The sequence below is a fragment of the Pseudophryne corroboree genome, chromosome 1 (assembly GCF_028390025.1).
Source record: "Pseudophryne corroboree isolate aPseCor3 chromosome 1, aPseCor3.hap2, whole genome shotgun sequence".
Classification (NCBI taxonomy): Eukaryota; Metazoa; Chordata; class Amphibia; order Anura; family Myobatrachidae; genus Pseudophryne; species Pseudophryne corroboree.
The window spans coordinates 252,996,119-253,023,540 of NC_086444.1; the positions used below are offsets into that span (position 1 = coordinate 252,996,119).

Here is a 27,422-nt window from a genome sequence, read left to right on the forward strand (position 1 = left end):
CACTATTTTCATGAATTTTAGTGACCAACTCTGAATCAGGTACACTGTGTATGAACTTGAACTTTAAACACTTTTGAACTAATTAGGACTTACAGTCATTGTCCATCCCTAATTGTCTGCTCCATCTTGATATTCTTGTCCACTACAAGATCGCCATAATCAAAATGATTCCTGAAAATAGCTTTAATATTAATGTCTATTTAAAAAAAACAGTTTCTGATGTATCTAAAAACTTGATATACAACGTTAATCGGGATACACTGGGTTCAGAGGATCTGCTGTGTTTATATGTCCCCAGCGGCTACACTTCACTGGCAGACAGAGGCCTGTATTTACATTTCCCAGGTGGCTACTCCATTCTGAGGCATGCCATTAATACAATAACTGCTTGCCACATAGACGATCAATGGCCATCCCGAGCTTGCCCAGTGGTTAAAATTGGCAGCTAGGCGGGTCCATTGTTAAAATGTAAAAAATAGATAATCAAAAGAAAAGTCAAGCTAATATGACTGTGTTTTCAAAACACAAGTTTAATAAGACTTTAAAGCTATATTACCACATAATGCTGAGACTATTTACTGTGTCAAAATCCCTGCAAAAAAGGGGTGTGAGCAGGTGGGCCAGTCAGTTGACTTGACTGACTTTTGATTGGTCCTCCCACTCCTAAACCCTAGATAGTACGGCTGTACTGCTTTTATTTTTATTTCTTATATAGCGCAGCAAATTCAGTTGCGCTTTACAGCTGGAAACAATAATAATAAAACAAAGCTGGGTGATAATAAACAGTTATAGAGGTAGGAAGGCCCTGCTCGCAAGCTTACAATCTTAGCCGACTGTACAGATCAAATCCCAGGGCTTCACAGTGTGGGAGGAGCTAAGTAGCTCCAAATGATCATGATACATATTCCCAGTGGACGGAAAATGCCGGCTGTCAGTATCCCGACAGCCAGAATGCCGGCAGCGGGGTAGGCACAAAGAGTCCCCTTGCGAGCTCGGTGGCTCGCTGCGCTTACCACAGGTTCTATTTTCACTCTGTGGGTGTTGTGGGCAAGTGGGTATAACCCCTGTGCGCCAGGATTCCAGCTGTCTGCTTTCAGGATTCCGGCGTCTGCATACCGTTCTGTGCATGATAACTCACTTTTTTGTGTGTCTCTACAAATTTCATTTCAGATCAGGCCACGGTGCTATAACTTTCATTATACACAGCTATGCAAAAGTGCATCAGTATTTTTAGCTTATTTGTTTGGTACTGAGATTTTTTATCATCACCCCTTCCTAAAACCACAAACTATGTATTGTGTTGTTTCTATTAGTATTTTATTACATTTATTTGGCTTTATGTGTTTACGTTTTCCTTAGCAATGCTTTGTACTCTGTATTTTATTTCATAACACTTTACTGATCTCTCTTTGATAGGCAGACCGCACTGCTGAAACTCGAGCTAAGGCCAGACAAGCCATAAACCAGTTGCAAAAAAAGAAATCTGCTCTCAAAGGTAAATCAGGGAAAGACATAATTTCATAATATTTACTGGTGTGCAAAAGTCCGTGCGCAAGTCTATTTTCCAGTCCGTGGAACCACAAGTCCCAGCTTCCAAGCTAAAATTACCAAGACCACCCAGGTGTATCCTATGGTATGATTAGGTCTCCGTAGCACTCTTAATCTTTGAGATCGGCGTCTCCTTTCGACCAGTATCCACTACCAGCAGCAATGATTTCTAAAATATGAATAAGAAAGGGCGCCTCATAGTGCATAAACCAGTTTCAAGCAAAGATTTATTTTCATTTCTTTACACACACTTGGTTTAAAAGTGACGTACCAGATGCGGCGGTCTCAACCACCGTAGGTATAATCGTAAGGTAACAAATATTTAGTGGATAAACCACGAGTAGCATCGGTCAGCAGGCTCACCACCTATAATGGATAGAAGTAATTATATAAAAGAGATGGAAAGACTCTTGGCTGACCCTATTTCCTATGAAAAAATAAAAGAGGATCCCACCACAAAATTTGTTGTTGAATTAGCGGAATTGTTAAATAGAGGAAAAACAGAAAAAGTGATAAGTCCAGATGAATTTTCCTACTTAATGAATGAAATCCCTAGAATAGCCACAATTTATCATCTTCCTAAACTACATAAAAATAAAGAAACCCCCCCTGGACGCCCGATAGTGTCGGGTATAGAATCCTTGACGTCTAGAGTCTCAGAGTTTGTTGACATTTATCTAAAAAAATATGTTCCCCTGTTAGAATCATATGTGAAAGATTCCACTACTGTTACAAATATTTGATACTTTTGAATGGAAAGATAGTTATATATGGGGTACTATAGATATAAACTCTCTTTACACGTCAATACCCCATGATAAAGGGATCGATTGTGTGAGAGCAGTTTTGTTACGTGATCCCTCTATGGAAATTAAGAGAATTAATTTTATTGTGGATTGTTTGAATTTTGTGTTAAAACACAATTATTTTACTTTTTTGGGGGATTATTTTATTCAACGCTGCGGGACGGCGATGGGGACGATTTGCGCCCCAAGCTTTGCAAATATATATTTGGGAGAATGGGAACAAAATTGCATATATAATAATAATCCTTTTAAAGATCAGATTGTGATGTTTAGGAGATATATAGACGATTTGTTAATAGTGTGGGAGGGGTCTGAAACATCATTCTCAGAGTTTGTACAACATTTACATGTTAATGATTATAATTTGGGATTTACTTTTAACACACAAAGAACACAAATTCAATATCTAGATTTGGATCTCAGTATAAGGGAAGAGGCTAATAAAGTAGAAATATGTACGTATTTTAAACCAGTCGATAGTAACAACTACCTGGATTATAACAGCTGCCACTATGATAAATGGAAGAAAAACCTCCCTTTTTCACAATTGCTTAGGTTGAAACGTAATTGTACTGATACAGTTAAATTTGAAGATCAGGCTAATATATATGCAACTAGATTTAAAGAAAAAGGGTATCCCAAACATCTCGTAGATACAGCTCTTAATAAAACAAGGTTATTAGATAGGAAACGGTTAATCCAGTATAAAGATAAAAATCTGGAACCTATAAATGGTAATACAAAACTGGATTGCCCATTTGTTACGCAGTATAATACAAAGGTGAATGATATTCGTAATAGCTTGGAAAGACACTGGCACATTTTAAAGATGGATTCAGTGTTGGGTAAAGTAATAACAGAGAAACCCAGTTTAGTGTTCAGAAGAGCAAAAACTCTTAAAAATCATCTGGCTCCAAGTGAACTCCCTCTAATGAAGGAAATTAGCACTACAGGTGGTACTTTTTTGAGAAAACTTAATGGTTTTTACAATTGCGGCAACTGTAAAATGTGTACGCATGGGTTAACAGGCAAACAAACATTTGTAGATAGTGGGGGAGAGAGAGAATATCAGATAAAGCAATTTATTAATTGTAATACCACATTTGTGGTTTATATGCTGATATGCGGCTGTGGTAAAAAATACGTAGGTAAAACAAAAAGAGTTTTAAAACTACGTATTTTAGAACACTATAGGAATATAAAAAATAATCTTGAAAATCATAGTGTCCCTAGACACTTTAAAATGTGTCAGAAAAGTAATCCAAGTAAAATGAAATTTATAGGGTTAGAAAATGTGAAATTAGACAAACGGGGAGGAGATCGGCTAAAACTGCTGGCCAGAAGAGAGACCTTTTGGATAATGACCCTCAAAACTTTATATCCAGCAGGCTTAAATGAGGGTTTTGAAATCACCCCGTTTTTAAGCTGAAAGTCTGGGATGAGAGTGATTTCCTTTTTTAAATAAATTGATCTCTGTTATATACAAAAGACAGGATCAACACCTCTGTAGACGGGTTTAATGTTATGACCCACATATGGTTTTAATTAGGTTTTAACAGGTTTAATGTCCTTGTTTTATTTCAGACATTTTTAATGTATTAGAACAGCTATGGCTGGTATTAAATTTAATGTATGTGCTGGGATGTATATTCAAGTAAGAACAAAAATAGTTTTACAGCTATGCCGAGTTTATTATAATTTGGTAATAATGTTGTTATTTTGATTGGATGAGTATTGCTATGTATAGGAAGGTTGTGCTACGCCGGGCCAACCCTCTGACGAAGTCCATCGTGACGAAACGCGTAGGGGTGTGGCCTGGCGTGAAGGAGCAGACGGCGGTGGTGAGCCTGCTGACCGATGCTACTCGTGTTTTATCCACTAAATATTTGTTACCATACGATTATACCTACGGTGGTTGAGACCGCCGCATCTGGTACGTCACTTTTAAACCAAGTGTGTGTAAAGAAATGAAAATAAATCTTTGCTTGAAACTGGTTTATGCACTATGAGGCGCCCTTTCTTATTCATATTTTAGAAATCATTGCTGCTGGTAGTGGATACTGGTCGAAAGGAGACGCCGATCTCAAAGATTAAGAGTGCTACGGAGACCTAATCATACCATAGGATACACCTGGGTGGTCTTGGTAATTTTAGCTTGGAAGCTGGGACTTGTGGTTCCACGGACTGGAAAATAGACTTGCGCACGGACTTTTGCACACCATTTATTGTTTCTTTTATCCACTGTTTGTTGCTGCATATATTTCCTGAAAAAATGTCTAAATTTGCTGATTTAAGATCTAATAGATTACAAGAATGCATAAAGGTGTTTTCTGATGACACTACATCCAATTATTCTCAGGAGACTTCTAATGAAGATCTCTTTTTTAGCATAGAAAAATTAGTGCTAAAAGAAACTAGAACTTGGTGGGATGTTGTATCCCTGGAAAATTATATTAAATGCGGAAGAGTCCCAAGAGGTTTAAGAATATCAAAAAACCCGACTTTTGGAACTACTAATGATAAATTTATCAAGGAATGGGACAGAATATTGAACGAGTGTTCTTTAGAATTAATGAGGTTAATTGTGTTTGAAAAGAAAACCCTTATAAAGGAATTAGAAAACACCCTTTCTGAAAAAGAAAGGGAGTTAGAAAAAACCCTTAATGAGTCTGATATGAAAGAGTTTGTTGGATATATTGGGGTTAAAGTAGAAAAAATGGAGAAAGAGATCTGTCTAGTTAAAACGAAAAAATTTAGACGAGATAAAGAGGACTATGATAAAGGACAAGTAAAAGATTGGGCACAAAAACGGAATGAATCAAGGAGTATGAAACAGGATTTTGGTACTCGAGAATATGGTAGAGAGTCTTCTATGAGCCAAAGGTTTACAAAATCTCCTAGGAAAACTAAGTTTACTAACAATTTGGAATATAATAATTCCCCTAGAAGGTCCTTTCCCTATAAAAAACAGGAAAGGGAAATGTGGCAAAAAGTGCCAAGAGATAAGGCATGGAGAAATCAGATGGATTTTAAAAAATCTACCCCTTTAGCACAGAGAAATAGATTCCAAGTGCTAGGATCTACCAATAATGAGAATTTGTCTTTTTTAGAGAGGTATCAGAGAGACCATGGTTATTTGCCAAGAGGGAAAGGAGACAGAGAACCTTTTTCGTTAACACGGAAAAGATTCAGAGAAGACGAGGAAAAAGAGGTGGCAAAAATGCAAATAAACAAAAAAAGAGCCCCGTATTAGTTCCCTCCACAGATAAGGGCATTTTTAATTTGTCCAAAGTCCCTTTGTCTCAAAGTGAAAAAAATCTTTTGCAAAAAGGTTTATCGTTCGCTCCTACGGTGGGAGTGAATCAGTTTAATTTAAATATGGATTTAAATTTCTCTAACGTCCTAAGTGGATGCTGGGGACTCCGTAAGGACCATGGGGAATAGCGGCTCCGCAGGAGACTGGGCACAAAAGTAAAGCTTTAGAACTACCTGGCGTGCACTGGCTCCTCCCCCCATGACCCTCCTCCAAGCCTCAGTTAGATTTTTGTGCCCGAACGAGAAGGGTGCACACTAGGTGGCTCTCCTGAGCTGCTTAGTGAAAAGTTTAGTTTTCGGTTTTTTATTTTCAGTGAGACCTGCTGGCAACAGGCTCACTGCATCGAGGGACTAAGGGGAGAAGAAGCGAACTCACCTGAGTGCAGAGTGGATTGGGCTTCTTAGGCTACTGGACATTAGCTCCAGAGGGAAGATCACAGGCCCAGCCATGGATGGGTCCCAGAGCCGCGCCGCCGGCCCCCTTACAGAGCCAGAAGACAGAAGAGGTCCGGAAAATCGGCGGCAGAAGACGTCCTGTCTTCAACAAGGTAGCGCACAGCACTGCAGCTGTGCGCCATTGCTCTCAGCACACTTCACACTCCGGTCACTGAGGGTGCAGGGCGCTGGGGGGGGGGGCGCCCTGAGACGCAATAAAAACACCTTGGATGGCAAAAAATGCATCACATATAGCTCCTGGGCTATATGGATGCATTTAACCCCTGCCAGAATACATAGAAAAGCGGGAGATAAGGCCGCCGATAAGGGGGCGGAGCCTATCTCCTCAGCACACTGGCGCCATTTTCCCTCACAGCTCCGTTGAAGGGAAGCTCCCTGGCTCTCCCCTGCAGTCACTACACTACAGAAAGGGTTAAAAAAGAGAGGGGGGCACTAATTACGCGCAGTATTAAATAAAACAGCAGCTATAAGGGGAAAAACACTTATATAAGGTTATCCCTGTATATATATAGCGCTCTGGTGTGTGCTGGCAAACTCTCCCTCTGTCTCCCCAAAGGGCTAGTGGGGTCCTCTCCTCTATCAGAGCATTCCCTGTGTGTGTGCTGTATGTCGGTACGTTTGTGTCGACATGTATGAGGAGAAAAATGATGTGGAGACGGAGCAGATTGCCTGTAATAGTGATGTCACCCCCTAGGGGGTCGACACCTGAGTGGATGAACTGTTGGAAGGAATTACGTGACAGTGTCAGCTCTGAATAAAAGACAGTGGTTGACATGAGACAGCCGGCTACTCAGCTTGTGCCTGTCCAGACGTCTCATAGGCCGTCAGGGGCTCTAAAGCGCCCGTTACCTCAGATGGCAGATAGACGCCGACACGGATACTGACTCCAGTGTCGACGGTGAAGAGACAAATGTGACTTCCAGTAGGGCCACACGTTACATGATTGAGGCAATGAAAAATGTTTTACACATTTCTGATAATACGAGTACCACCAAAAAAAAGGGGTATTATGTTCGGTGAGGAAAAACTACCTGTAGTTTTCCTGAATCTGAGAAATTAAATGAGGTGTGTGATGATGCGTGGGTTTCCCCCGATAACAACTGATAATTTCTAAAATGTTATTGGCATTATATCCTTTCCCGCCAGAGGTTAGGGTGCGTTGGGAAACACCCCCTAGGGTGGATAAAGCGCTCACACGCTTGTAAGGGCTCTACCCTCTCCTGAGATGGCCGCCCTTAAGGATCCTGCTGATAGAAAGCAGGAGGGTATCCTGAAATGTATTTACACACATACTGGTGTTATACTGCGACCAGCAATCGCCTCAGCCTGGATGTGCAGTGCTGGGTTGGCGTGGTCGGATTCCCTGACTGAAAATATTGATACCCTAGATAGGGACAGTATATTTTTGCCTATAGAGCATTTAAAAGATGCATTTCTATATATGCGTGATGCACAGCGGAATATTTGCCGACTGGCATCAAGTCTAAGTGCGTTGTCCATTTCTACCAGTAGAGGGTTATGGACACGACAGTGGTCAGGTGATGCGGATTTCAAACGGCATTTGGAAGTATTGCCTTATTAAGGGGAGGAGTTATTTGGGGTCGGTCTTTCAGACCTGGTGGCCACGGCAACAGCTGGGAAATCCACATTTGTACCCCAGGTCGCCTCTCAACATGAGAAGACGCCGTATTATCAGGCGCAGTCTTTTCGTGGACAAGCGGGCAAAAGGTTCCTCATTTCTGCCCCGTGACAGAGGGAGAGGAAGGAAAAAGGCTGCAGAAATCAGCCAGTTCCCAGGAACAGAAACCCTCTCCCGCCTCTGCCAAGCCCTCAGTATGACGCTGGGGCTTAACAAGCAGAATCAGGCACGGTGGGGGCCCGTCTCAATGAATTTCAGCGCGCAGTGGGCTCACTCGCAAGTAGACCCCTGGATCCTTCAGGTGATATCTCAGGGGTACAAATTGGAATTCGAGAAGTCTCCCCCTCGCCGTTTCCTAAAGTCGGCTTTACCGATGTCTCCTTCTGACAGGGAGACAGTTTTGGAAGCCATTCACAAGCTGTATTCCCAGCAGGTGATAATCAAGGTACCCCTCCTGCAACAGGGAACGGGGTATTATTCCACACTGTTGTGGTACCGAAGCCGGACGGCTCGGTGAGACCGATTCTAAATCTAAAATCTTTGAACACTTACATACAGAGGTTCAAATTCAAGATTGAGTCACTCAGAGCAGTGATTGCGAACCTGGAAGAAGGGGACTACATGATGTCTCGGGACATCAAGGATGCTTACCTTCATGTCCAAATTTACCCTTCTCACCAAGGGTACCTCAGGTTTATGGTACAGAACTGTCACTATCAGTTCAGACACTGCCGTATGGATGGTCCACGGCACCCCGGGTCTTTACCAAGGTAATGGCCGAAATGATGATATTCCTTCGAAGGAAGGGAATTTTAGTTATCCCTTACTTGGACGATTCCCTGATAAGGGTAAGATCCAGGGAACAGTTGGAGGTCGGTGTAGCACTATCTCAGGTAGTGTTGCGGCAGCACGATTGGATTCTCAATATTCCAAAATCGCAGCTGGTTCCGACGACTCGTCTTCTGTTCCTAGGGATGATCCTGGACACAGTCCAGAAAAAGGTGTTTCTCCCGGAGGAGAAAGCCAGGGAGTTATCCGAGCTAGTCAGGAACCTCCTAAAACCGAGCCAAGTCTCAGTGCATCAATGCACAAGGGTTCTGGGTAAAATGGTGGCTTCCTACGAAGCAATCCCATTCGGCAGATTCCACGCAAGAACTTTCCAGTGGGACCTGCTGGACAAATGGTCCGGGTCGCATCTTCAGATGCATCAGCGGATAACCCTGTCACCAAGAACAAGGGTGTCCCTCCTGTGGTGGTTGCAGAGTGCTCATCTTCTAGAGGGCCGCAGATTCGGCATTCAGGACTGGGTCCTGGTGACCACGGATGCCAGCCTGCGAGGCTGGGGAGCAGTCACACAGGGAAGGAATTTCCAGGGCTTATGGTCAAGCCTGGAGACATCACTTCACATAAATATCCTGAAGCTAAGGGCCATTTACAAGGCTCTAAGCTTAGCAAGACCTCTGCTTCAAGGTCAGCCGGTGTTGATCCAGTCGGACAACATCACGGCAGTCACCCACGTAAACAGACAGGGTGGCACAAGAAGCAGGAGGGCAATGGCAGAAGCTGCAAGGATTCTTCGCTGGGCGGAAAATCATGTGATAGCACTGTCAGCAATTCCGGGAGTGGACAACTGGGAAGCAGACTTCCTCAGCAGACACGACCTCCACCCGGGAGAGTGGGGACTTCACCCAAAAGTCTTCCACATGATTATAAACCGTTGGGAAAAACTCGACAGGTATTGCGCCAGGTCAAGGGACCCTCAGGCAATAGCTGTAGACGCTCTGGTAACACCGTGGGTGTACCAGTCAGTGTATGTGTTCCCTCATCTGCCTCTCATACCCAAGGTACTGAGATTGATAAGATGGAGAGGAGTAAGCACTATATTCGTGGCTCCGGATTGGCCAAGAAGGACTTGGTAACCGGAACTTCAAGAGATGCTCACGGAGGATCCGTGGCCTCTACCTCTAAGAAGGGACCTGCTCCAGCAAGGACCCTGTCTGTTCCAAGACTTACCGCGGCTGCGTTTGACGGCATGGCGGTTGAACGCCGGATCCTGAAGGAAAAAAGGCATTCCGGATGAAGTCATCCCTATCCTGATCAAAGCCAGGAAGGATGTAACCGCAAAACATTATCACCGCATTTGGCGAAAATATGTTGCGTGGTGCGAGGCCAGTAAGGCCCGACGGAGGAAATTCAACTGGGTCGATTCCTACATTTCCTGCAAACAGGAGTGTCTATGGGCCTGAAATTGGGGTCCATTAAGGTTCAAATTTCGGCCCTGTCAATTTTCTTCCAAAAAGAACTAGCTTCAGTCCCTGAAGTTCAGACGTTGTAAAAGGGGTACTGCATATACAGCCTCCTTTTGTGCCTCCAGTGGCACCTTTGGGATCTCAATGTAGTTTTTGGGTTCCAAAAAGTCACATTGGTTTGAACCACTTAAATCTGTGGAGTTAAAATATCTCACATGGAAAGTGGTCATGCTGTTGGCCCTGGCCTGGGCCAGGCACGTGTCAGAATTGGCGGCTTTATCCTGTAAAAGCCTTATCTGATTTTCCATTCGGACAGGGCGGAATTGAGGACTCGTCCTCAGTTTCTCCCTAAGGTGGTTTCAGCGTTTCACCTGAACCAACCTATTGTGGTGCCTGCGGCTACTAGGGACTTGGAGGACTCCAAGTTGCTAGACGTTGTCAGGGCCCTGAAAATATATGTTTCCAGGACGGCTGGAGTCAGAAAATCTGACTCGCTGTTTATCCTGTATGCACCCGACAAGCTGGGTGCTCCTGCTTCTAAGCAGACTATTGCTCGTTGGATTTGTAGTACAATTCAGCTTGCACATTCTGTGGCAGGCCTGCCACAGCCAAAAATCTGTAAATGCCCACTCCACAAGGAAGATGGGCTCATCTTGGGCGGCTGCCCGAGGGGTCTCGGCTTTACAACTTTGCCGAGCAGCTACTTGGTCAGGAGCAAATACGTTTGTAAAATTCTACAAAATTGATACCCTGGCTGAGGAGGACCTGGAGTTCTCTCATTTGGTGCTGCAGAGTCATCCGCACTCTCCCGCCCGTTTGGGAGCTTTGGTATAATCCCCATGGTCCTTACGGAGTCCCCAGCATCCACTTAGGACGTTAGAGAAAATAAGAATTTACTTACCGATAATTCTATTTCTCGTAGTCCGTAGTGGATGCTGGGCGCCCATCCCAAGTGCGGATTGTCTGCAATACTGGTACATAGTTATTGTTACCAAAAAATCGGGTTATTGCTGTAGTGAGCCATCTTTTCTAGAGGCTCCTCTGTTATCATGCTGTTAACTGGGTTTAGATCACGAGTTGTACGGTGTGATTGGTGTGGCTGGTATGAGTCTTACCCGGGATTCAAAATCCTTCCTTATTGTGTACGCTCGTCCGGGCACAGTATCCTAACTGAGGCTTGGAGGAGGGTCATGGGGGGAGGAGCCAGTGCACACCAGGTAGTTCTAAAGCTTTACTTTTGTGCCCAGTCTCCTGCGGAGCCGCTATTCCCCATGGTCCTTACGGAGTCCCCAGCATCCACTACGGACTACGAGAAATAGAATTATCGGTAAGTAAATTCTTATTTTATATATACGTAATATGACACTCAAACGCCATTTTCTGAAGAACGAGGCTATAATGAAAAATTGGGATAAGGACAAACCAGTGAATGTGACGGGTTTAAAAAACAAAAGTAGCTACTACCCGGTTGAATCTAAGGGTTCTCATTTGGATCTCTTTCACCAATTAGTTAAGAAAGATTTGGAAAGTATTAATTTGAAAATAAAGGAAAGAAACCTCACACAAGAGGAATCACAAGCATTGAAGGGATTAACAGCTAATGAAGAATTGGTGTTTAAACAAGCTGATAAGGGTGGGGGGTTAGTTATAATGGATAGAAGTAATTATATAAAAGAGATGGAAAGACTCTTGGCTGACCCTATTTCCTATGAAAAAATAAAAGAGGATCCCACCACAAAATTTGTTGTTGAATTAGCGGAATTGTTAAATAGAGGAAAAACAGAAAAAGTGATAAGTCCAGATGAATTTTCCTACTTAATGAATGAAACCCCTAGAATAGCCACAATTTATCATCTTCCTAAACTACATAAAAATAAAGAATTCCCCCCTGGATGCCCGATAGTGTCGGGTATAGAATCCTTGACGTCTAGAGTCTCAGAGTTTGTTGACATTTATCTAAAAAAATATGTTTCCCTGTTAGAATCATATGTGAAAGATTCCACTACTGTGTTACAAATATTTGATACTTTTGAATGGAAAGATAGTTATATATGGGGAACTATAGATATAAACTCTCTTTACACGTCAATACCCCATGATAAAGGGATCGATTGTGTGAGAGCAGTTTTGTTACGTGATCCCTCTATGGAAATTAAGAGAATTAATTTTATTGTGGATTGTTTGAATTTTGTGTTAAAACACAATTATTTTACTTTTTTGGGGGATTATTTTATTCAACGCTGCGGGACGGCGATGGGGACGATTTGCGCCCCAAGCTTTGCAAATATATATTTGGGAGAATGGGAACAAAATTGCATATATAATAATAATCCTTTTAAAGATCAGATTGTGATGTTTAGGAGATATATAGACGATTTGTTAATAGTGTGGGAGGGGTCTGAAACATCATTCTCAGAGTTTGTACAACATTTACATGTTAATGATTATAATTTGGGATTTACTTTTAACACACAAAGAACACAAATTCAATATCTAGATTTGGATCTCAGTATAAGGGAAGAGGCTAATAAAGTAGAAATATGTACGTATTTTAAACCAGTCGATAGTAACAACTACCTGGATTATAACAGCTGCCACTATGATAAATGGAAGAAAAACCTCCCTTTTTCACAATTGCTTAGGTTGAAACGTAATTGTACTGATACAGTTAAATTTGAAGATCAGGCTAATATATATGCAACTAGATTTAAAGAAAAAGGGTATCCCAAACATCTCGTAGATACAGCTCTTAATAAAACAAGGTTATTAGATAGGAAACGGTTAATCCAGTATAAAGATAAAAATCTGGAACCTATAAATGGTAATACAAAACTGGATTGCCCATTTGTTACGCAGTATAATACAAAGGTGAATGATATTCGTAATAGCTTGGAAAGACACTGGCACATTTTAAAGATGGATTCAGTGTTGAGTAAAGTAATAACAGAGAAACCCAGTTTAGTGTTCAGAAGAGCAAAAACTCTTAAAAATCATCTGGCTCCAAGTGAACTCCCTCTAATGAAGGAAATTAGCACTACAGGTGGTACTTTTTTGAGAAAACTTAATGGTTTTTACAATTGCGGCAACTGTAAAATGTGTACGCATGGGTTAACAGGCAAACAAACATTTGTAGATAGTGGGGGAGAGAGAGAATATCAGATAAAGCAATTTATTAATTGTAATACCACATTTGTGGTTTATATGCTGATATGCGGCTGTGGTAAAAAATACGTAGGTAAAACAAAAAGAGTTTTAAAACTACGTATTTTAGAACACTATAGGAATATAAAAAATAATCTTGAAAATCATAGTGTCCCTAGACACTTTAAAATGTGTCAGAAAAGTAATCCAAGTAAAATGAAATTTATAGGGTTAGAAAATGTGAAATTAGACAAACGGGGAGGAGATCGGCTAAAACTGCTGGCCAGAAGAGAGACCTTTTGGATAATGACCCTCAAAACTTTATATCCAGCAGGCTTAAATGAGGGTTTTGAAATCACCCCGTTTTTAAGCTGAAAGTCTGGGATGAGAGTGATTTCCTTTTTTAAATAAATTGATCTCTGTTATATACAAAAGACAGGATCAACACCTCTGTAGACGGGTTTAATGTTATGACCCACATATGGTTTTAATTAGGTTTTAACAGGTTTAATGTCCTTGTTTTATTTCAGACATTTTTAATGTATTAGAACAGCTATGGCTGGTATTAAATTTAATGTATGTGCTGGGATGTATATTCAAGTAAGAACAAAAATTGTTTTACAGCTATGCCGAGTTTATTATAATTTGGTAATAATGTTGTTATTTTGATTGGATGAGTATTGCTATGTATAGGAAGGTTGTGCTACGCCGGGCCAACCCTCTGACGAAGTCCATTGTGACGAAACGCGTAGGGGTGTGGCCTGGCGTGAAGGAGCAGACGGCGGTGGTGAGCCTGCTGACCGATGCTACTCGTGGTTTATCCACTAAATATTTGTTACCATACGATTATACCTACGGTGGTTGAGACCGCCGCATCTGGTACGTCACTTTTAAACCAAGTGTGTGTAAAGAAATGAAAATAAATCTTTGCTTGAAACTGGTTTATGCACTATGAGGCGCCCTTTCTTATTCATATTTTAGAAATCATAATATTTACTGTACATCTTTGTACATCTAACATTACAGGTATGAAAGCATCTGGGAGTTCAGAAGGTTATAAATGATGATATCACATATGGCTACATGAACATAAATTTACATGACACAACTTCATTCTTGTAATGCGCATTGGTTCTTCATGAGGAAACCAAACCAAAGAACATTGTGCCCCCTTCACTCCCAGAGGCTACCAGCTCAGCCTGATCTCACTTAGCCTTGTGGCTCTGGGTATTTAACTGGATTGAGTAACTAACATGGTAACACCTCTCTCTGTTGTACTCAAACATTGAAAATCAATAAATATCTCTCACACAATTTTAAAATGATCAGAACTCCCAAACCCGTCCATTGTAATGTTAATAATTTAAAATAAAATAAAAATCTCTCTCAATCTGTTGAACCATAGGAACCGTGACATTGAGATGCTGCAGAGTCATTCATTTAAGATGAAGTATTATTTATTATCACCCGCACCTGTCTTTCAGTTTAAACTGCAGTTCCCATTACAATGTCATATATTTACAATCATGCAACAGCAAACGTGTGGTATTGCAAGTGTTTGGTGTTTAGCCTTAACGTAAATGAAATATCCAGTTGGGTGCAAGGTTTTCAACGCAAAAAAATCCTCTCTGACCTTGTACCCAATTTTGGAATACAGCAGGTACGCGCGTTCCCGATATCCGCTGTATCCAATTTTTCAAAATATGCAATCAGGGTTTCTCTAACGTCCTAAGTGGATGCTGGGACTCCGTAAGGACCATGGGGATTAGCGGCTCCGCAGGAGACTGGGCACAACTATAAAGAAAGCTTTTAGACTACTGGTGTGCACTGGCTCCTCCCACTAAGACCCTCCTCCAGACTTCAGTTAGATTCTTGTGCCCGGCTGAGCTGGATGCACACTAGGGGCTCTCCTGAGCACCTAGAAAGAAAGTATATTTAGGTTTTTTTATTTTACAGTGAGATCTGCTGGCAACAGACTCACTGCAGCGAGGGACTAAGGGGAGAAGAAGCGAACCTACCTAACAGGTGGTAGTTTGGGCTTCTTAGGCTACTGGACACCATTAGCTCCAGAGGGATCGACCGCAGGACCCGACCTTGGTGTTCGTTCCCGGAGCCGCGCCGCCGTCCTCCTTACAGAGCCAGAAGCACGAAGAGGTCCGGAAAATCGGCGGCAGAAGACTTCGGTCTTTACCAAGGTAGCGCACAGCACTGCAGCTGTGCGCCATTGCTCCTCATGTACACCTCACACTCCGGTCACTGATGGGTGCAGGGCGCTGGGGGGGGGGGCGCCCCGAGGGCAATATATGACACCTTGGCTGGCAAATCTACATCATATATAGTCCTAGAGGCTATATAGATGTAAAATTACCCCTGCCAGTATTCCAGAAAAAGCGGGAGAAAGTCCGCCGAAAAAGGGGCGGGGCCATCTCCCTCAGCACACTGGCGCCATTTTTCCCTCACAGTTCCGCTGGAAGGAAGCTCCCTGGCTCTCCCCTGCAGTCTGAACACTACAGAAGGGTAAAAAAGAGAGGGGGGGCACTAAATTTAGGCGCAGTATAGATAATATATATATATGATATATATAAAAAAAGCAGTTATAAGGGAAAACACTCATTTATAGTGGGATCCCTGTGTTATATAGCGCTCTGGTGTGTGCTGGCATACTCTCTCTCTGTCTCCCCAAAGGGCTTTGTGGGGTCCTGTCCTCTGTCAGAGCATTCCCTGTGTGTTTGCGGTGTGTCGGTACGGCTGTGTCGACATGTTTGATGAGGAGGCTTATGTGGAGGCGGAGCAAATGCCTGTAAACGTGATGTCACCCCCTGCGGGGTCGACACCTGAATGGATGGTGCTGTGGAAGGACTTACGCGACAGTGTCGACTCCTTGCATAAAAGGTTTGACGACATACCTATTGTGGGACAGCCGGCTTCTCAGCCTGTGCCTGCCCAGGCGTCTCAAAAGCCATCAGGGGCTCTAAAACGCCCGCTACCTCAGATGGCAGACACAGATGTCGACACGGATACTGACTCCAGTGTCGACGACGATGAGACTAATGTAACTTCCAGTAGGGCCACACGTTACATGATTGAGGCAATGAAAAATGTGTTGCACATTTCTGATGTTACCCCCGGTACCACAAAAAAGGGTATTATGTTTGGAGAGAAAAAACTACCAGTAGCTTTTCCTCCATCTGAAGAGTTAAATGATGTGTGTGAAGAAGCGTGGGATTTCCCTGATAAAAAGCTGGTAATTTCTAAGAGGTTACTAATGGCGTACCCTTTCCTGCCAGAGGATAGGTCTCGCTGGGAAACATCCCCTAGGGTGGATAAAGCGCTCACACGCTTGTCAAAGAAGGTGGCACTACCGTCTCCGGATACGGCCGCCCTGAAGGAATCTGCTGGTAGAAAGCAGGAGGCTATCCTGAAATCTATATATACACACACAGGTGTTATACTGAGACCGGCTATTGCTTCAGCCTGGATGTGCAGTGCTGCTGCTGCGTGGTCAGATTCCCTGTCAGAAAATTTAGATACCCTAGACAGGGACACTATATTGCTAAACGTAGAGCATATAAAAGACGCACTTTTATACATGAGGGATGCACAGAGGGATATTTGCCGGCTGGCATCCAAAATTAGTGCAATGTCCATTTCTGCCAGGAGAGGGTTATGGACTCGGCAGTGGACAGGAGATGCAGATTCCAAACGACACATGGAAGTTCTGCCTTATAAGGGTGAGGAGTTGTTTGGGGATGGTCTCTCGGACCTCGTTTCCACAGCAACAGCTGGGAAGTCTACATTTTTACCCCATGTTCCCTCACAACCAAAGAAAGCACCGTATTATCAGGTACAGTCCTTTCGGCCCAATAGGGGCAAGCGGGTTAAAGGCGCATCCGTTCTGCCCAGAGGCAGAGGTAGGGGAAAGAAGCTGCAGCATGCAGCCAGTTCCCAGGAGCAAAAGTCCTCCCCCGCTTCCTTTAAGTCCACAGCATGACGCTGGGGCTTCACAGGCGGAGCCAGGTACGGTGGGGGCCCGTCTCAAATATTTCAGCAATCTGTGGGCTCGCTCTCGGGTGGATCCCTGGATCCTTCAAGTAGTATCTCAGGGGTACAAGCTGGAATTCGAGACGTCTCCCCCCCCCCCCCCCCGCCGTTTCCTCAAATCTGCCTTGCCAATCACTCCCTCAGGCAGGGAGGCAGTGTTACAGGCAATTCACAAGCTGTATTCACAACAAGTGATAGTAAAGGTGCCCCTACTTCAACAAGGAAGGGGTTACTATTCCACAATGTTTGTGGTACCGAAACCGGACGGTTCTGTGAGGCCCATTTTAAATTTTAAATCCTTGAACACATATATAAAAAAATTCAAGTTCAAGATGGAATCGCTCAGGGCGGTTATTGCAAGCCTGGACGAGGGGGATTACATGGTATCACTGGACATCAAGGATGCTTACCTGCATGTCCCCATTTACCATCCTCACCAGGAGTACCTCAGATTTGTGGTACAGGATTGTCATTACCAATTCCAGACGTTGCCGTTCGGTCTATCCACGGCTCCGAGGGTCTTTACCAAGGTAATGGCCGAAATGATGATACTCCTTCGAAAGAAGGGAGTTTTAATTATCCCGTACTTGGACGATCTCCTGATAAAGGCGAGGTCCAGAGAGCAGTTGTTGGTCGGGGTAGCACTATCTCGGGAAGTACTACAACAGCACGGCTGGATTCTAAACATTCCAAAGTCACAGCTGGTCCCTACGACACGTCTGCTGTTCCTAGGGATGGTTCTGGACACAGAACAGAGAAAAGTGTTTCTCCCGGAGGAGAAGGCCAAGGAGCTGTCATCTCTAGTCAGAGGCCTCCTAAAACCAAAACAGGTGTCGGTGCATCACTGCACGCGGATCCTGGGAAAAATGGTAGCTTCCTACGAAGCGATTCCATTCGGCAGGTTTCATGCAAGAACATTTCAGTGGGACCTGTTGGACAAGTGGTCCGGATCGCATCTTCAGATGCATCGTCTGATAACCCTGTTTCCAAGGACAAGGGTGTCTCTGCTGTGGTGGCTGCAGAATGCTCATCTTCAAGAGGGCCGCAGATTCGGCATACAGGACTGGGTCCTGGTGACCACGGATGCCAGCCTTCGAGGCTGGGGAGCAGTCACACAGGGAAGAAACTTCCAAGGACTATGGTCAAGTCAGGAGACTTCCCTGCACATAAATATTCTGGAACTGAGGGCCATTTACAACCCTGCTTCAAAACCAGCCGGTACTGATCCAGTCAGACAACATCACGGCGGTCGCCCATGTAAATCGACAGGGCGGCACGAGAAGCAGGACGGCAATGGCAGAAGCCACAAGGATTCTCCGATGGGCGGAAAATCACGTGTTAGCACTGTCAGCAGTGTTCATTCCGGGAGTGGACAACTGGGAAGCAGACTTCCTCAGCAGGCACGACCTCCACCCGGGAGAGTGGGGACTTCATCCAGAAGTCTTTCAAATGATTGTAAACCGCTGGAAAAAGCCACAGGTGGACATGATGGCGTCCCGCCTAAACAAAAAGCTAGAAAAATATTGCGCCAGGTCGAGAGACCCGCAGGCGATAGCTGTGGACGCTCTAGTAACACCGTGGGTGTACCGATCGGTTTATGTGTTCCCTCCTCTTCCTCTCATACCAAAGGTACTGAGGATAATAAGGAGAAGAGGAGTAAGAACTATACTCATTGTTCCGGATTGGCCAAGAAGAGCTTGGTACCCGGAACTTCAAGAAATTATGTCAGAGGACCCATGGCCTCTACCGCTCAGACAAGACCTGCTGCAGCAGGGGCCCTGTCTGTTCCAAGACTTACCGCGGCTGCGTTTGACGGCATGGCGGTTGAACACCGGATCCTGAAGGAAAAGGGCATTCCGGAGGAAGTCATTCCTACGCTGATTAAAGCTAGGAAAGAAGTAACCGCAAACCATTATCACCGCATATGGCGAAAATATGTTGCGTGGTGTGAGGCCAGGAAGGCCCCAACGGAGGAATTTCAGCTGGGCCGTTTCCTGCACTTCCTACAGTCAGGGGTGACTATGGGCCTTAAATTGGGTTCCATTAAGGTCCAGATTTCGGCTCTATCGATTTTCTTCCAGAGAGAACTGGCTTCACTACCTGAAGTTCAGACTTTTGTTAAGGGAGTGCTGCATATTCAGCCCCCTTTTGTGCCTCCAGTGGCACCTTGGGATCTCAACGTGGTGTTGGATTTCCTAAAGTCACATTGGTTTGAGCCACTGAAAACCGTGGATTTGAAATATCTCACGTGGAAAGTGGTCATGTTGAGGGCCTTGGCTTCGGCCAGGCGTGTATCAGAATTGGCGGTTTTGTCATGTAAAAGCCCTTATCTGATTTTCCATATGGATAGGGCAGAATTGAGGACTCGTCCCCAGTTTCTCCCCAAAGTGGTATCAGCTTTTCATCTGAACCAACCTATCGTGGTGCCTGCGGCTGCAAATGACTTGGAGGCTTCCAAGTTGTTGGATGTAGTCAGGGCCCTAAAAATCTATGTTTCCAGGACAGCTGGAGTCAGAAAGACTGACTCGCTCTTTATCCTGTATGCGCCCAACAAGTTGGGTGCACCTGCTTCAAAGCAGACTATTGCTCGCTGGATCTGTAGTACGATTCAGCTTGCACATTCTGCGGCTGGACTGCCGCATCCTAAATCAGTAAAAGCCCATTCCACGAGGAAGGTGGGCTCTTCTTGGGCGGCTGCCCGAGGGGTCTCGGCTCTTCAACTTTGCCGAGCAGCTACTTGGTCGGGGTCAAACACGTTTGCTAAATTCTATAAGTTTGACACCCTGGCTGAGGAGGACCTAGAGTTTGCCCATTCGGTGCTGCAGAGTCATCCGCACTCTCCCGCCCGTTTGGGAGCTTTGATATAATCCCCATGGTCCTTACGGAGTCCCAGCATCCACTTAGGACGTTAGAGAAAATAAGAATTTACTCACCGGTAATTCTATTTCTCGTAGTCCGTAGTGGATGCTGGGCGCCCATCCCAAGTGCGGATTGTCTGCAATACTTGTATATAGTTATTGCTTAACTAAAGGGTTATTGTTGAGCCATCTGTTGAGAGGCTCAGTTGTTGTCATACTGTTAACTGGGTATTGTATCACGAGTTATACGGTGTGATTGGTGTGGCTGGTATGAGTCTTACCCGGGATTCAAAATCCTTCCTTATTGTGTCAGCTCTTCCGGGCACAGTATCCTAACTGAAGTCTGGAGGAGGGTCTTAGTGGGAGGAGCCAGTGCACACCAGTAGTCTAAAAGCTTTCTTTATAGTTGTGCCCAGTCTCCTGCGGAGCCGCTAATCCCCATGGTCCTTACGGAGTCCCAGCATCCACTACGGACTACGAGAAATAGAATTACCGGTGAGTAAATTCTTATTTTTTTACTTAGAAAACCCAATGGGGCGAGGAAAAAATTAGATACTTACCGGTCCTGTGGTCTCCAGTTTATCTTTCCACTGGGAGCGGGCTGCTGATCTCTCTTTGGAGAAGACACCGCTTTGGAAGGTAATTACTGACTAATTAAGCTAATTGGAAAATTCCAATTGCTTAATTAGTCCTAGGGGGAGTTCCACGAAGATGCCTGAGCATGTATTGCTGTTTTTTGTAAAAATTATTTTAGGAAAAATTAGACTTGCTCTGGGGGGTGCTAGAAAAAAGACGATAGAGATCATCACATCTCATTTTCTCTCCTGCAATTAAATAGGAAAACCCTGCGGCTGCACAAAACTCCTGCACACAATTGAATATTCCCCAAAGCATAGGCTACGAATTGCAGTGGAATCAGCCAGCATTAAACAATTATTTGGCTCTTGCCAAATCTATAGTCACCCATACTTAGAACCACATAAAATACTATTATATGACCGTAGGGCTTTGCCAAAACATTACTGTGGTTTTTAACGTGTTAAAGAAATAAATATAACGTTTCGTCTCCTGGCACATTCACATTTCCTCTTCTACCTGCCTTAGTATCATCTTTGTGTTTTTCTTTCCATCATTATTTTGTTTGTTCTTACTCCCTGTCGGTCATAACCTCTGTACAGTTTTCCAGTCACGTATTGCCTGTCGTCTTAGGAATTTTATTTCAATGCTTTCCACATTACTTTACTTTAGGTAGTCATCTAGTTACTCATGTTGAGTCTCTTTTTCTATGATTTTATGATTTATTTTTCATCCTTCAGCTGCCTGATTTAAATGAAACTGCTTTCTTATTATATTTTTATACACTGTATACGTAGCATTGAGTTTATCTTTGTACAGTTCTCCCAAAAACAACTACAGTATTAAATGTAAAAAAATGGTTTACATACAGTATATATGCATTTTTCTTACATCCTGTTTGGGGGGCACTTTAGTCTTGACTATGCGTTAGTGCACCGGTTCTCAAATAGACCCCACTTGGCGCATGTTTTGTAGGTCTCCTCACAGAATCACAAGTGAAATAATTAGCTCCACCTGTGGACCTTTTAAAATGTGTCAGTGAGTAATTAATACACCTGTGCACCTGCTGGGTTACCTGCAAAACATGCACTGTGTGGGGTCCTGAGGACTGAGTTTGAGAACCTCTGCATTAGTGGATTGGCATAGGAGTATAGGTACTAAAAGTTAACCTTTTAAATGAACCCCCCACCCCCTCCAGCCCCCATATATAGCCCCTCCTACCTCCATCGAACTTCTTTTTTCTTTTTTAAGTGCCTTCTAGTTAGCTTAAGGTTTATTTTCCTGAATCTCAGTCCTGTTTACAGGGCTCGGTGCCACAGTAAGAAGAAGGGCTTAGTTAGGGGATCCCTCTCTGTCATGCCATGCTACCAGCTCTTAAAGGGGGGGTCACTGTGTCACTAGTTAAAGAGTGTCTGGGGATCTACCTAAAGAAATCAACAGAGAGAGTGTTTGTAAGTGAACATCAGCTGGGGTGTTTCTAGCAGCCTCATCTTAATAAGAAGAATAGTGCTGGGCTGCGAGTCTTTGCCACACATTCCCCAGTATATGGCACCGTTTGCAGGGTGTTCCATGACTGAATTACCCCACCTCTCTGCTACTGGAGACCACAGAGGAGTATTTTTCAGTATCTGGGAACATTTCTGGTTTCCTCCCCGGCATTCATTGCGACTGGCCCCTCCCCTAGCACTGTTTGCCGTGCATCAGGTTTAGGAGCGCTGACAGGCATCTGAGAGTATACTACAGGCAGCAAGTATACAGCTGAGGGACCTGTTTTAAGTTTAAAAGTGTCTCATCTATACACATAAGAAAACTGTAAGGGTTGTTGTTTGAGAAATATACTTCTAGGGAATGTTTATGAGCTATGGAGACAGAAAAAAAAAATCAAAATTTCTGTCTGTTCGTTCTGGCATCACGCAATAACTACTGGATGAATTTAAATGGCCTTTTCACTAGTGTATAGCTTAATGGCGTAGAAAAACCCGGAGTTATATATGAACTCGATGTGACATCAGGGAGAGGAGTAAGAAATGAAAAACCAGACGCACTGGAAGTTGGTGTTCCGATCATGCTCCTGCGGAACCTGTGTCCGCCCAAGTGATGCATCGGAACCAGACTTAGTGACTGCCCTACAGAGGAACCTAATTAAGGTAGAGATTCGGGGTGAACGGGATGTGACGCAGGTGAGACTGTTTATACCATGTATATGTTACGCTCTGCGTAAGTTGGGGTTCCAACCGAGTTTTGGCTGAAGGGCTGTGAGGAGAGTAAACGAGGTGGCTGAATGTAATTCCTCATGGGATGGAAGCCTAACTAAGTGTTAATGTTGGCTGGAGGGCGTAAAGAAAAGGAGGACTTCGTAGAAGATAACTGTAGCTTTAATGAATAATCAGGCTGTACACGAATATTGGAGCAATTGAAGAAACTGGAAGAATTAGTGTCTATGGTTTAATGACTTGAAGAGTGAAGCTGAAGAACTCTGGTAAAAAAAGAACTGAAGACTGTTTTATGATTAAAAGACGAGGCTGAAGAACTTGGACTTTGAAGAAATGAAGACTGTGGTTTGTAATTAAAAGACGAGGCTGAAGAACTTGGACTCTGAAGAAATGAGGACTGTGGTTTGTTATTGAAAGACGAGGCTGAAGAACTTGGACTTTGAAGAAATGAGGACTGTGGTTTGTGATTGAAAGAGGAGGTTGAAGAACTTGGACTTTGAAGAAATGAGGACTGTGGTTTGTGATTGAAAGACGAGGCTGAAGAACTTGGACTTTGAAGAAAGGAGGACTGTAGTTTGTGATTGAAAGACGAGGCTAAAAAACTTCAACTTTGAAGAAATGAGGACTGTGGTTTGTAATTGAAAGGCGAGGCTGAAGAACTTGGACTTTGAAGAAATGAAGACGTCTGCGGGAACCACCGTTAGCACCTGGAGCTCCTCTACGACCTGGGACCCTGTGAGTGCTTCCACGAGTGGCAACGGATTTAGACAGCAGGACTGCAGCAGCGTTTAGGTAACCGATAGATGAGAGCGACCAGGGAACCAGAAGTAACCTGGGAGCACAGAGCTGGAGAACCTTTCACAAGGAGGTAACATGAAGCACTGGCCCTCTCCCTCTGAGCCAGACCCCTTTTGTAAGCGGAGAACACGCAAGATTGGCTGGGCACAGATTGGGAACTTCATTGGTAGTACTCTGGTCTCCAACATGGCTGCCCCAAGCACAGGAGACATACTTAGCTGTTAGCACACAGCTTTAGCCAGCTTCTGTCTCTGACACACTATACTGTGTCACCACTAGAGGATCTTACCGCAGCGATCCCCGCCGCAGCGCCCGGCTCTCCAGACCCTTGGCCCCCGGCCCTTGGCAGCCGCACATCCGTCCAGAAGGACCCGCCGGCAGCAGCTCCCTGCCGCCGCAGCCGTGCCAACCAGCGGGATGGTAACCCGCGGGAGCACCTGCCGGAGGTAAGGCTCCGGAGCCTGACAGTATACCCCTTGTCTCCAACAATTTTACTTTTCAGTTCAAGCGCCTGCAGTTTTCTGAAAGTGACTGCTTCACTATGACAATCAACAAGTCACAGGGCTGCAAGCGTAAATCTCAGGACCAGCTGCTTCTTCCTTGGGTATGCATAATTTACTGAGGCAAGCGACTTTTCTAACCCTGGTGCTCAAAGAGCCCATCAGTTTCTATCAGAATCGTCAACTGAGCCACTATGGGCCCATAATATGAAAAAATGCCTTTCTAAGATGTCCGCATCTATGGATAGGATGAAATCATCTTCAGGTGCTGCTGCAGCTGCTAGAAAGCGGTTGTGTCCGACTTCAGGGATTGTGATTCCATAGGTTTCTCTCGATAGGAGGGTCAACTTATTGATCCAGATTAAGGAGTTGCATCAGGATGGGAAGAGGATGCACCTCCCTGTATTGATGTCTGTGAATTAATAGAAGCGGTCAAACAGACACTAAATATACGAGGTACTAATGTTTTGTAAACTAGTTCTTTCTTGTTTAAGTATAAGAAAAAAGCAGGTATTCACATTTCCAGCTTTTTCACATTTCTCCTAATTTGAAAGAGCCTTGCCCTAAACCAGATAACAAATTCCAGTTTCCCAGGGGATTTGGCTATTCCTAACCTTTTTCAGATGAGGTGACCAAAATTTGGGAAGTCCCACCTAGACTGAATGCTCAGTTAGCTATGTTAACAAAGGCTACGGTACAGTCTGTCACATTGAAGGATTAGACAAAAAATTAGATCCTTCTTAGGTCCATGTTTGTTTTTTTTGTGGTCACTGCCGTTCATCCCACTTTAGCTATTGCCTGGGTCAACAAAGCAATTGAATCCTGGTCAGAACAGATGGCATCTTGTTTGCAGGCAGAAGGAGAAGTTTCTGAACTTTGCTTTAGTGGATCAAATACGAGCTGCCACTGTCTATATTGGAGATGCAGCTCTTGATGTGGCTTTTCTAACATCACATACTGTATCTAAGCTCTTCTGCTAGAAGGGCAATTTGGCTCACATCTTCTGACTTGAGCATACTTTGGAAACAGTACCTTTTGGAGGGGATTTTCTGTTTTGGTCCTGAGTTTATAAAGATTATTTCCCAGATCACTGGAGGGAATAGTCCATACAGATGTAGCCCCGCTCATTGTTGCTGCTGCTGCTGCACCATACAGGCATCCTAGTCGCACCATACAAATAGCGCAGGTAGGCGAAGTAAGGCGTGATAAGGCACGAGGATCCACAGCATGCAATACACAGTTTCACCAGTGGGTGGTGATTATTCCACTAATGAAAACTACAGTAAAGTGCTGAATAGCAGCGGATGGATATGGCACTACGGAATACTAAACAATGTAGCAAGCTTTGACAAGCGGGCCAGTGCAGATTAAATATAGTAGTTCTGGTTTAATACATTAATATTGCATGGTGGAGTTTGAAATCACCGGAACGGCAGGCACTCAGGAACAACATGCCTTACAACTGAAAGTTCCCCTGGTGCGCTGTATAAAATGATCTCTACATTAAGTAGAAATTTGAACACTTTGAAAGATTAGCTCAGAGTCTCCAACGCACACAAAGAAATGCACAGTTCAGAGTTCTACACAGCTCTCTAAAGTAAAAAAAAAAAAAAAAATCATTACAATCAGCCATAGAGTTGGGACACACAGCACTATAAAAACATTTTTTACAATGAGCAGCATCACTGTGTCACTGCAGGTGTCAGTCACCTGTCTCCATAGCTCTCTTGGCATAGTGGTATCACCGATGGTTACCATGCCTGTGAGCTAGGGTTCGATTCCTGCAAAGGACACACTTGTATTATATGTCTGTGTAAAAATTAGCATCCACAGTTTTTTTCTAATTTTGCCAAAATAAGTTCTGTCAAACTTTGTATACAGTACAGGTTGAGTATCCCATATCCAAATATTCCGAAATACGGAATTTTTTTAGTGAGACTGAGATAATGAAACCTTTGTTTTCTGATGGCTCAATGTACACAAACTTTGTTTAATGCACAAAGTTATTAAAAATATTGTATTAAATGACCTTCAGGCTGTGTGTGTAAGGTGTATATGAAATATAAATAAATTGTGTGAATGTACACAAACTTTGTTTAATGCACAAAGTTATTAAAAATATTGGCTAAAATGACCTTCAGGCTGTGTGTATAAGGTGTATATGAAACATAAATGCATTCTGTGCTTAGACTTCGGTCCCATCGCCATGATTTCTCATTATGGTATGCAATTATTCCAAAATACGGAAAAATCCGATATCCAAAATACTTCTGGTCCCAAGCATTTTGGATAAGGGATACTCAACCTGTATCAGGCATGCACAGATATACAGTCACAATTTGAAAAAAAAACAGTAAGTGCTACTTATTACACAAATATACAAGTGGGACTTTGCAAATTACGAGAGTCTTATCTTTGAGTTTACTGTACTTCTTCCTGAGTCTCCCCATTGCTTTAATAGGAAGCATCCCCACCTCCAGTCCCACCCCCGTGACACTTGTGATTTCACGGATTGCGTATACTGCTTAGTAAATGACAGCATGAGCCATTAATTTACATATAGTCAGATTTTTCTCATTTGACTGTATATCTGTGTTCATGTCTGCATGCACAGTTTGACAGTACTTTTTTGGGGGGAAATTAGAAAAAAAACTGTGGATGCTAATCTTTACACAGATATAATGCTACTTTATATCTGTTTAACAGATCTGGATTATTAGGGGAGATCAGAGATCCCAATTAAATAAATGGGTTCCCATCTACGGAACACGCTCAAGGGACCCCATGCAGTAATAGTGGACGCAATGACTGTACGTTGGGTCTTCCTGTTTCCACTCCTGTCCATGTTGACCAGGATACTCTAGTGGTTTTGTTGAGGTTTTTTGCTAGTAATCCTCATAGCTCCAAACTGGCCTTGCCAGCAGTGGTACAGCTTAATTCAGAGCATGCTGGCAAAGATTCCTTACAGGTTTCCTCTACAGCAAGACTTTCTGAGCTAATTACCCTGTTTACATCTAGATTTGTCTCCTATGGCTTTGATTGCATTGTTTTTGAGCCCCAGATATTCAGAGCTTGAGGGTTCTCCAGGGGGGTTATCAGCGATGTTGTCTGCCTATCAAAGAAAGATCAGTAAAGTCTTGAGATATAAAATGTATACGTACAAAAGCATCACTATGGCAAATGTAAACACACAAAGCAAAATAAATGTAATAAAATACTTATAGAAACACACACAATACATGGGTAAATTTACTAAAGCTTCTTAAACAGAATTGGTGATGT

General features: G+C 43.5%; 1 protein-coding gene across 5 annotated transcripts in view; it reads left to right on the forward strand.

Moving 5' to 3' along the window:
• Positions 1-27,422, forward strand: part of SRFBP1 (serum response factor binding protein 1) — a 376,852-nt gene that overhangs the window by 337,950 nt on the left and 11,480 nt on the right. For all 5 annotated transcript variants that reach the window (XM_063964204.1, XM_063964202.1, XM_063964203.1 and 2 more), the window contains one exon: positions 1,417-1,495. In XM_063964204.1, coding sequence (XP_063820274.1) covers positions 1,417-1,495 — 79 coding nt within the window. The remainder of the gene's footprint in view (positions 1-1,416; positions 1,496-27,422) is intronic.